This window comes from Sceloporus occidentalis, unplaced genomic scaffold (genome assembly GCF_023333645.1).
Source record: "Sceloporus occidentalis isolate IW3139 unplaced genomic scaffold, rSceOcc1.0.p SCAF_14, whole genome shotgun sequence".
Classification (NCBI taxonomy): domain Eukaryota; kingdom Metazoa; phylum Chordata; class Lepidosauria; order Squamata; family Phrynosomatidae; genus Sceloporus; species Sceloporus occidentalis.
Window position 1 is genome coordinate 1605995 of NW_028316994.1, and position 12093 is coordinate 1618087.

Genomic DNA, 12093 nt, shown 5'->3' on the forward strand with positions numbered 1-12093 from the left:
ATTTCTGGAGGACCACCTCTTCCTTCCAAATGGCAGGGAGTTGCTTTCTGAGGACTCTTCTAGAAAGGCTTCACCTTTAATGAATTTGTCCAATTCCTGTGAATCAGATATTCGCATCCCTACCTCTGAACTTGTTGGGTGTTTTTCTTCAACCAGTCAGGAGGGGGAACAAAAATCTTCTGGAGGGAATTAAAAATGCAATAAAGATCAGGAAGCTGCTTTGTCAATACATGAAATTTAATAAAAATGGGAGTAGCAAAGTAGAATCTTGATTCTATTTTCTACTGGAAGAGAAGAGCAACTATCTGTGGAGGAGTTCTGCCAGTAGGACAGAATTCCTGGGTTAGGAGACATTTTAAAGAAGTGAGCTGAAATTATTTCATGTCCCTCTTCCAAGGGTCTTTGGAAAACTCCCCATTCCACTCAGCTGCCACCCAGTTTCAGCTTCATATTTCTTTTCAAAATATACTTCTTTCTTTCTTTCTTTCTTTTAAAAAACAAAACTTTCCTCCTTTTCAGCTTTCCCATTCCTCCACTTGATGCTCCATCAGGCCACTGTACAGTAATAATAGGCCAAGCATACTTGGCCCGGGTTTTGCCAGTTGCTGATTGCAATTTCTTAGCTGGGTGCTATTGCCTCATGATAAAATAAGCAGTGACGCAGAATGCCCTTTGAGGTTTATAATCTCAGCAATATTTTCTGTTTTCATAGTTCTGTGATGATTACCTGAACACTCCACACCCGCATCCTTGCTGTGGTCACATCTGTGTTCCACCAAGGTTTTTGGTGGGCATTCCCTTAAGCTGCCTTCTTCCCCAGTGCAGTTCACTTGATCCATCCAGACAGGACCAGATCCTTGTCCAAATTTAGCTGCACTATCTGCTGCCAAAGCTTCTCCGCAGCCTACTTCCCGGCACACAACACGTGCATCATTTACATCCCAGCCGTTGTTGCACACTGTTCCCCATCTTTGGTTGTGGAGTATCTCGACTCTGCCAGTGCAGGGAGTTGAACCACCCATCAGCCTCACCTCTGTCAGAGGAAAAAAGAAACAAAGGACATGCCCAGTGCAGTTAATGCTAAAGCAGAAGGCCTTAAAGGTTCCCAGTATACTACTGTTGTAATGACTTAATTATGTATGGGCCTTTTATCAGCACTTGTGTGGATTGAGACCTGTGTATCAAACTGTTGTCAAGGCACGGTAGTGGACATGCCAACTGGCAACTCTGCTCTTGGCAGAAGTATTATGCCCTGTATATAGGGTTGCCATTCATCAGGACCTCCAAACCGGGACAAATGTAGGACAAAATGTTCAAATGTAGGTCACATTTTTTTTGTGTCCTACTTTTGAATAGGAGCCTCCGAGGTTTTCCTATGGGCCTGGGCCCCGCCCTCGGCGGGGGCGGAGCCCAAGCGGAGAGGGACTCCTCCCCTTCAGGGAGGCTTTCCCTGCAAGCCTGGGCCCAAGCGGCAAGGGAAAGCCTCCCTCAGCTTGCTATATCTCGCCTGGGAGCAGGGGCAATCCCGGGGGCGGGGCCAAACCGGGCCGTGACCGTGCGGCCCCGCCCCAAACCGGGAAAGTCCCGCCCCCAGGCGGGATATGGCAAGCCTACCTGTATATAATATCTGTTGTTGTGTGCCTAGACTCTGCTCTGAGACTCTGGAACGACCTGCCGGCCAAGATCAGTCAGATTACCACCTTGGAAACCATTAAGAAGGCTATTAAGATGGATCTCTTCCGGCAGGCCTTTCCAGACTAGACCACCTCCATTTACCTGCCTCCCCACCTCCACTTTTTCTCCTCTTTGCTCCATCCTCATTTCCATCCTATCTGGACCCCGCTATAATATACAGCCTACAAATCTCCTACTTATTTTAACTGTTATTTTATACTATTGTTTTAATGTCCTTCTGGTTTAATCTCCTTTTAGTATTACTATGTTTTTATACTGGGGGAAGGCGGGATAGGTTTTTTTAACTGTATCTTGTTTTATTGTTGTAATCTGCTTGGATTCCGAGTGATTAAGCGGAATATAAATTAAAATTATTATTATTATTATTATTATTATTATTATTATTATTATTATTATTCCTGAGTTAGACCTAAGGCAAACCTATTGTTGGGTTTTCTTGGCAAGATTTGTTCAGAGGAGGTTTGCCATTGCCTTCCCCTTAGGCTGAGAGCATGTGACTTGCCCAAAGTCACCCAGTGGGTTTCATGGCCAAGTGCGGAATTGGACCCTGGTCTCCACAGGCACAGTCCAACATTCAAACCACTGTGCCGCACTGGCTCACTTGTATATAATATAATGTCTCATATAATGCCTCACATAAGGAATCAACAGTAATCAAGGGGCTCAGACTAGTAAGAGCAAGAGGTTTTTGCCATTTCTTAAAAAGAGGGAAATTTCCTTTTATGAGAATACCTAAACCATATGTTTGACTTTGATCAAGTAAAAAATGGGAAGGCTTTATGTAGCAAGGCACTTTTTTATTGGCCACTGAAGAAGACAGCACACATCAAAATATGTCTTGTTTATATACAAGAATCCTGTATCACCATCTGTGTTACATAACTTTACATATACTTAGCAGAGATGCTAAGAAGCCTGTTTGTGAATCATCAAGAGGCAAAACAGCCCACCAGCAAGACTGCCGGAAGCACATTGGTGGTCAATGAACATTGTAACTAATGTCATGCACTGCACACTGGGACCAATGCAATGCACATCTTGTTGTGCATCAGCCTCATTGTGTGTCAGTCCCATTGTGCTGGCTCTAGTATGTAGTAACATAACAGCAGCCCTCTACTGGATACAGACATTACAGAACTATCCAGTTCTAATTTCCGCAGATGTAACTTCACTTAGAAAGTTCAGTTAAAAGATGGAACTCCCTAACATGATCCTGGCTAGCATTTGCTATCTTCCTTCCATTACTGCTGAGATTTATGAGTTGCATCCTTTTACTTATATATGTCTATATGACTCTTGAGTGAAATAATTTTTTATGTGTTGAAACAAATGGTGGAGTTGACCAGTTTGTGAACTGGTGTTTGTTTCTTTATATTAGGTATATCTTTTGGGTTGCTTGAATTTGTGTTGATGTGTTCTAAGATGGTCTTTTTTAAAAATTTCCTCTGAGAAGTGTAGCAACAGCACTTAATAACAATATTAACTGTAGTCAATGCACTGTTAACTGTTATAGTTTAGTGTATTTATTTATTTATATTTAATTCACATCTTACCTTTCTCCCAAATGAGACATAAGTACATGAACTGAAAATTAGTAATAATATTTTTTTAAAAAATAATTAAATAAGCCACCACATTAAAGCATCAATATAAAAGTGTTTAATATCTTGACAAGAACAAAACACAAATGCAGCAAATGGGCCTGATTAAAGATATTTATCATACTGTTAACTCTTACCACAGTCAACTTACCTGAGCAGACAACACCAGCATCTTCTCCATGGTGGCAGTCATTTTCTCCCCAAGGCCTTGCTGGACATTGACTGAGGGCTGATTCAGTTCCTGTGCACCGGACTTCATCCAGCCAGATGCGACCTTCTCCTCTTCCAAAATGTGCGTTCCGTGTTGCACTTATTGCAGCTGCACAGCCAAGCTGCCGGCAGACTACCCGGGCTTCCTCAATGCCCCAGCTGTCATCACAGACTGTACCCCACACTCCATTATGCACCACCTCAACTCTCCCACTACAGCGACTTGAACCATTAATGAGCCGGATCTCGGGTTGGTCTGCCTCTGGAGTTGCCGTGCTCCAAACTATGCCTAGATAAATAAATTGCAGAGAGAGTGTCAGCTGGCAGGAGGGGGAGAAACTCTCCAATGTTTAAAATAGCAACTGGACAAAGAGTAAAAACTTCACTGCTGGACTGGAACCAGTCCCATATAGTCCAACATTCATTGTCCGACAGCATTGTGCCCTAGATGTCCCCAGATGCTCACAAACATGTCATGAAGGAGGAGGCCATCCATATTCCAACATTCCCCAACTTTATACCATAAAGATGTGATAGACTGCTATTCCCATCATTCCCAGCGAATGGCCATCATGGAAATCATAGCCCAGCATACCTAGAGAGCACCACATTTGAGAAGGCTGCTATCTTCTTAGTTCTACCATCTCTTTATATCATATCTGTTTGGACACTAACGTCTTGGGTTTCTCTTCAGGTTTCTTCTCCACCAGCCCATTTCCACACATTACAGACATGCAAGCACATTCACAGCCTGTGTTAATCTATTTCCATTTTTTAGCTTTATGGATTCTGTATTTTTCTCTCATCTTTACTTTGTTTATAACTTCTTACCCTCTTTATATATTTTCACTTATTTCCCCCCACCCTAGCAGTTTCATCCCCTATCCAAAACTACAAATTGTGCAATCCATCAGGGGTTGTACCTATGCTGCAGAATTAATGCAGTTTGACACCATTTTAACAGTCATGGTTCCATCATATGGAATCCTGGGATTTGCAGTTTGTTTTGGCACCAGAGCTCTCTGACTGGAAAGGCTAAATAGCTCACAAAACTACAAATCTCAGAATTCCATAGCATTGAGCCATGACAGTAAAAGCAGAATCACCCAGCCTTAGATAAACTAAAACACACTGTCCAAGTAATTTGAGCAGTAAAAAAAAAAGCACAAGTTCAAGAAATTGAGGTCATTTTGATACCTGACACTTTCTGGCTTTGATCCTTGTCCCTCCTGCAGTTCATGTTTCTGAGGGGTTAGTGATAATCATATCACTATTTTGTGGATTTTGGATGTTATAGCCATGTTAGTCTGGAATATCAGTATGCTAAGGGATCTTGTAGTACCTTTGAGACTAACTGTGCAAAAGAATATGTAGCATAAGATTTTGTAGGCTTGCTCTACTTCTTCAGATGCATGGAAAGGGATTAGTAGCACCCTTGAAACTAACTGTGCAAAAGAAGTTGTAGCATAAGCTTTTGTAGATGTCAGGGCAAAGCAGATGGCCCCAGAGGAGTGGCCTCCAGCTGTTCCAGCCACAATCCCACCGGAACCACAGTGACTGCACAGCCCACCTCCAAAGGGGGACACCGTCAAGGTCCCAATTTGTCACTGGCAGGAGCTGATTATATCTGCTCCTTTTTGCGGCAGTGACAGACTCTTCCTGGTTGCACAGGAGCAGCTTTCAGCTGCTTTGGGGGCATGCGTTGTTTGAATACCACACCCCAAAGCAGCCGAGAGCCACCTTATTTGGCCTGTGTGTTCTGGGCCTTCATCTACTTCCTCAGATGCATCATGGAGTTTTCTTTAGCAAGATTTGTTCAAAGGGTATTTGGCTTGGCTTCCCCTAAAGCTGAAAGAGTGTAACTTGCCCAAGATCACCCAGTGGGTTTCCAGGGTCAGACTGGGATTCGGATCCTGTTCCAACGCTAAAAACCAATACATCATGCTGGCTGTCAGATTTCATGCACTTTTGAATTTATTTTTTTTAAAAAAACTTTGACAAGTTATAGCTGTTTTAGTTTCCCAGTACAGGTCAATGGGAAACCTAAAGATTTGGATTTCTGTATTTCCCATCAGATTTGAGGTCCAAAATGGGCTGGATTGAGTCTCAATTGACTCAAATGAATTGGGCCCCAGTCAAAATCACCAAAGCATGAGACCTTTCACACCGCTAGTTTTAATATATGTTAGTAGACAGTTAGGTATGATGAGAGGAGGGGGTGATAACCATTTTATGTAAATAAATACAAAATTTAAGAGGATGCAAATTGGCACATATTTGGGAGTGTGTAAAATTTGTTACAACAGTGATGTTGTGGGCTTTAGCCAACATGTGCCTTTAGCATGTATATTCCAGTGCACAGTTCAAACTGCCAGATTTATGACAAAAGCTTGGAGAAATTCCCTAGTAGTAGAATATTATGTGTTTTTTTACTATTATTATTCTATAAAATGCCTATTTTCTGCATGTCTATTCAGAAATATGCCTTATGTTGGAAAATATTTTTTTTAGTCCTTAAAAAAACAATCATAAGACAGTCTTCTCCAGTTGGATGCTTTCAGATGTGCTCAATAAAGGTTCTCCTGGTCTCCAAGCAGCATCTTTCAATCAGCTTGAATGCTTGGGTTGCCATTGGGGAAATGCTGACAAATCACGTACACAGAGTCTTTGTTGTGCAAATATATCTTTCACAATGCTGTTCTTGGGAAATGTGGATATTCTAAGAAGTTACTCGTTGGATGGCCCTTGTGGTCTCTTTCAACTCAATGATCCTATGATTCTATGATTCATCCTTTTTTCTCTCCTTGAAATGTTTGTAAAAATGAACACAACTGCCAAGTAACAATAACCCTTTTGCAATCTCAACAACCCATCCCAATAGATTTTAAAACCGTTATTGAAGATACCATATATACTCAACTATAATCAACCTCATGTATAAGTCGACCTATTGACCTATGGATAAGTCAACCCAGGTTTTTTGGGTCAATTTTCTGACTAAAATTACTAGATGTACACATGAGTATATACAGTATGTATTATATTTATATTACATGCCCTCTCACATTTAACAGATGAAAACCAGGACACATGTGGCCAGTCAATGTCAGAGTGTGGTCATGATGGAAAAATTTTTTGATGAAGAAGGACACGCTAGCTAGGAGAGGCTGCAGTAGTCTGCTTTTGCCTGAGCTAACTGGGAGGAGCAGAATTCTGCCCCTTTTCTCCTCTCCCCCCTGCTGAGTTAATAAAGTGAAAACTACATTTGCACTTTGAACTCAGTTTGCACCAAGTGAAGTAAACTGATGGAAAAGGGGGGATTGTGGGAGGAAGAGAGAGAAACTGACATTTGAAAAGCAGCTGGAAAAAGTGAGGTGACAGAAGATTAATCTAGACTGCTGTTGCCAGAGACTTCCAGCCAGGAAACTATGGTGCTTTACAGACCGCCTGAAAAGGGCGGTCTCCCGCCGCCCTCATTTGTTGCATGAGGGAGCCGCAGTGGCCAAACCGCATGGCTCCCTCACGCAACAAAAAGAAGCTGCAAAATGCAGCTTCTTTTTATGGTGCCATTATGATGCTGCAAAGCACCATTGGCGCACTTGCAGCATTATAATGGCGCCGAGACATGCAGACGCTAAGTGTCCGCTACATCAAAATGGCGGCGTCCACATAGAATGGGCACTGCCATTTTGTACGTGTTTGGCACGTACTAGGGTTAGGGGCGTCTGGAAAGGACACCCCTTCCTAACCCTAGTACGTGCCGAGCACGTACTTTTTGGCGGTGTGTAACCCGCCACAGGCAGACGGTTGTGCTCTTTTTAATTCATGGAGAGGGAAAAGAGACAGTGTAAACCCTCTCAGAACTTGAGGGGTGTCAAGATCACCCACACGGTGTCTGAACCACACATCCTGCATGTGGATGATCAGGACAGAGATGATTAAGTGTGGGAGGAGCGAAGAGGCATTGAAAGAATCATCAGGCTAGACAGCACATTTTTAAAGGGCTTTCATTTTTTTTAAAGGACACTAACTCCACATATCCTCATTTCTTAATAACAAGAAGTAAATTTGGATTAAGAAAATTTCACTATGGATTGAGAAATCTGCATGATTAATGGCTGGAATATACTGCAGTGAGTGCCTTCTTTCTGTGAATTGAATTTAAGAGGCTGTAAAACTGGATGAGAGTACTGTGTCTTTAAACCAAAAAGCACAACAAGAGTGTGGCTTAAGAAACCTTTTAAAATGAAAGGGGATCATAGGTAAATATTGGATTTGAATGTCTAAGTCATTAGAAATTTGGGTTTACGTAAGACTGTTTATGAATGAACGTAAGCAATTCTTGGAATGTGGAAATGATTGGATGTTATGAACAAAATAGATAAGCTTGAGAAAGGCTACACTGTAACAAGTATGGAGGCTGCTAAAGAATGCAAGGCTTAGCTTTGCAAAAGGGACACTGCTACTTCTGACATTAAGCTATTGCTATTGCTGAGGAAAGGGGAAAATGAGATAAGAACTGTGTGCTACTGTGTTGCTGTGGGTTTCCCCCTCATTTTTTCTAAGTAGAAAGGTGTTTTAATTAACAATGACAACAAAGCTTCAGAAAGGAGAGGATCAAGTGATCTGTCACAGTCTGGGTTTTTGAGAGTGAAATTAAGTATTTAAAAGGTTCTTTGACACGTTTCTGCTGAAATGAAGGAAATGAATAAGAAAGTTCAAATTTTGGAAACAAAACCAGATCTTAGAGAGGTTTACAATGCAGAAAGATGTGGATAATCTTGCTCTGATGGAACTAAAAGGAAGATAATTCTGTTTAAGATTTAGAAAGGCATAGGAGAAAATATGTCTCAAGATGTTAAAGAAAAATTATTACAGTTTTGGCAGTTTTTTGGAGCACAAAGTGCTAGATGTGGCAATGGAAATGGACTGTGTTTACAGAATAAATTCTTATTATGCACAATTGAGAAAAGTGCCAAGGGATATTATAGTTCATTTTACTAAGAAGTCAGCAAGAGATCAAATTCTGCAAGAACGTTATGACCTATAAAGTCCTAAATGGCTTGGGCCCAGGTTACCTGAAGGACCGCCTCTCCCCATACATTCCGCCTCGCACCCTCAGAACATCTGGGCAGCAACTCCTTAGGGTTCCCGGGGCGAGGTTATCCTCCACTTCCAGGAGGTCTTTCTCCATCGCCGCCCCGGCCCTTTGGAACACGCTGCCCATAGAGCTCCGCTCAGTCACCTCCCTGGCCCAATTCAAACGGGAGTTGAAGACCCACCTGTTTGGCATCGCATTCCCCGATTAGTCCTTATAGGCCCCCCCGCCATAGAGGCCGCACAGGCAATGGGTTGCTAACCCGGGGGCATTTGTTGTTGTTTTTCTTTTTGTGTTGTTTTGTATTTTAACATTGTATATTGGAACTTTTTATGTAATTTTAACTGTTGTGAACCGCCCTGATCTTTGGAAGGGCGGTATACAAATAAACCATTTATTTATTATTTATTATAAATAGCTTAGACATTGAGGGGAAATGTGCTTAAGGAAATTCCATTACATATATTGCATTAAAATTGATGTATTTCAACTGAGAAGCTTTTTAAAAAGGATTTCCATTCATATGGGGAAATTTAATTCAAGTTGGATTTCTTGAATAGTGGAAATCCCTCATAGAGTTTTTGAACAAAGATAAAGATGATTTAATGGTTGTAGGATTTGATTAAAATAGGTTAGAATGTTTTTGATAATAGAAAGAAGGGTGTATTAGATGAATTAGAAAAGCTGATATAAGATAGCTGCATATGACCATGAAAATGCAGATTGGAGGCCCTTCTGTTCTTTTTTCTATTTTCCTCTGTATTTTCTCTTTTTTGTATTATTGGATATTTCTAAATTTTAGTTATGAAAAAGCTTGGCTTTCTTTTTCTTATCTGTTGAACTGTATAATTGTATTTTCTGGTTGAAATTAATAAAGAGTAAAAAGAAAAAATGAAAAAAGATTGAGACAGCAGGAGGGTATGATTTAAAAAGGTGAGTCTTCTTTGAACTTACCAGAAAAAAACAGAGTTAGTAGTAAAGGATAAATGTATTTAGTTTATCATTAATAAGATTTTTTTTAAAAAAAATTAACTAATTCGATTTATATTAAAGGGGGATGTAGCTATTGAATTTATATTAGACTCCCATATAAACTGGTTAAATGCCTGAACTAAATGTCTTTCCAGAGTAAAGATGAAATATACCATACATGATTACCTTCACTCCACTCCTTTGGACAGTCCCTGTTCGGAGCTTCTCCTTACAACTCCCTCTTCTCTCTTTAAATGATCCCCACATGGAATCAAGCTAAACTGCCATGGTTAAAGAACTTCAAAACTCCATTTCCTTGGACAGATCAAGAGCCTCTGTGCATTGTGTCTGGTGTAAAACACAAGAGGACAAATCTCAGTGCAAAGAAGGCACTCACTTTCCTAGTTGCACTTACAATTTGTAAATTCAGAAACGTTAACGTTTGGAATTAACTAATGTGTCATGCTCTAATCATGAACTAGAATAAATTATTTGGATCTTATGAACTAAACACTGTAATTACCCAGCCTTGAAGAACTAACACAAAACAAGAAATAGCTTTGCTAAAATTTGGAAGAACAAGGTTTTGGATAAAGAACAAATTAGAAAATCTAAAATTTGTTCATTCTTTACCACTGCCTCTCGTTAAATAAAATAACAAAACCCTGAATAAATGTAATGCTAAATTTTTAACTCAAGTCAATCACTTTAATTTAGACCTAAATTTAATTAAGTTATTATCCCTTTCTGTTACAAATGGCTATCTTAACAAATTAATTTCTTTCATTTAAATAGTTAATTCTTATTTGTGTAATCTACCAAAAATAATGGCTGCATCTACACTGTAGAAATAATGCCATCTGATGCCACTTCAAGTGCTGTAGTGCTGCCCTATGGCATTCTAGGATTTGTAGTTTTACATGGTCTTTAATCTTTTCTGCCAAAGAGTGTTTGTGCTCACAAAACTACAAATCCCAGGATTTTGTAGGATGAGGCCTTGGCAGTTAAAGTGATGTCAAACTGCATTATTTCTGCAATGTACATGCACCCATACACTGTGTCTGCACTGCAGAAATATTGTAGTTTGACATCACTTTAACTGCCATGGCTGCATGCTATGGAACTCTGGGGTTTGTAGTTTTGTGAGATATTTAGCCTTCTTTATCAGAGAGCTCTCATGCCACAACAAAATACAATCCCCAGAATTCCAAACCATTAAGCCATGGCAATTAAAGTCATGTCAAACTGCATTATTTCTGCAGTGTGGATGCAGCCATAGTTATTGCAGCTTAGCTGGGGCAGTCTGCACTGGTGAGTTAAAACAGATTCTAACTGCTTTGAATGTGGGGTATTTAGATGACGCAGGAGGCAAAACCAGGTGGAAAGCAATATGAATCTGCACTCTGGGTCAAAAAACTGGAGCAAAAAGAAGCTGGGACACTCTGACACATTTGGGGAAAGAGAGAGTTGTGCTTAAAAGAAATTGACGCTATTAACATCTCATCAACTACCCTAATCTCTATAACCTCTACAAGAATGTAACACTTTGGCAAAGATCTGAGGCTCCCTTCTCTTTTATTGCCTCTACTTTTTCTCTTTTCCAGTTGATTCTGGGAGCTCTGTGGGAAACAAGAGATGGGAGAGGAGTCAATGAAAGCAGCCAGGGAGAGGGCACTTCCAATAGTTGCAAGCGTTTGTGCTTGCCTGGGCTGTGCACAAAATATTGATCACTGGCATCTTCTTGTTTGAGCACACACAAAACATCAAAGCCTACTGGGGCAAAGAGACAGTCAAATGTTGGCTTATCTTGAGTAAATGATTTTATTAACTCAGCCATTGGACCAAAATCCTGATAACTCAGTTCCTCCTTCTCCATGGATGTTCAAGCCCCATTATAAACAATAGCATAGTAAAATGGTGTCCCTTATTTATTTTTTAATGGTAAAATCAAGATTCCCTTTTGGGCTATATATATATATATATATATATATATATATTTCAAGCTGTGAATGGCACAATATGCAGAATCCATGGATAAGGAGGGCCAACCATATTGTACTCTTCCCTTTCAAACTCTCTATGCGCATATGACTGAACACATTTTCTAGATTTTTGAAAATTACTCATTAAGACATTGGCAAATGTTTTCCAAACAAGCATTATCATCAATAAATGATGACATAAATTTGCACTGCAAACATATTGAAAAGAGACAAATGCCAAAAAATGGACACAGCAATCCTCTGATGATGAAGGAGTTATTCTTTGATGGAACAACCATTTTTAATGAGTCCTGCCAGTTCCCTCTGGCCAGGGACTTTTTAAGAAAGATCCAGATTGATGGACACCACAAAGCTCAAAAACCACCTTAATTTCCCCATGTATGGAAGACAGCGGGGAGTAGGGTCCTGTGATCACAAGGATCAGAGAAAAGAGGTTCAAAAAACTTCCTCAAAGACATAGTCTTCTCAGCAGCTCCTGCAAAACCATCCCCTTATTTACAGGAGGCTTGTAGTG

General features: G+C 40.3%; 1 protein-coding gene across 1 annotated transcript in view; it reads right to left on the reverse strand.

Moving 5' to 3' along the window:
• The window catches only part of LOC149303484 (scavenger receptor cysteine-rich domain-containing protein DMBT1-like), a 39388-nt gene that overhangs the window by 16854 nt on the left and 10441 nt on the right, over window positions 1–12093 (reverse strand). Inside the window, exons 2-3 of the mRNA XM_089481050.1 lie at window positions 3448–3795; window positions 728–1033 (exon numbers count right to left, since the gene is read on the reverse strand). Of these exons, the coding sequence (XP_089337176.1) occupies window positions 728–1033; window positions 3448–3795 (654 nt within the window). The remainder of the gene's footprint in view (window positions 1–727; window positions 1034–3447; window positions 3796–12093) is intronic.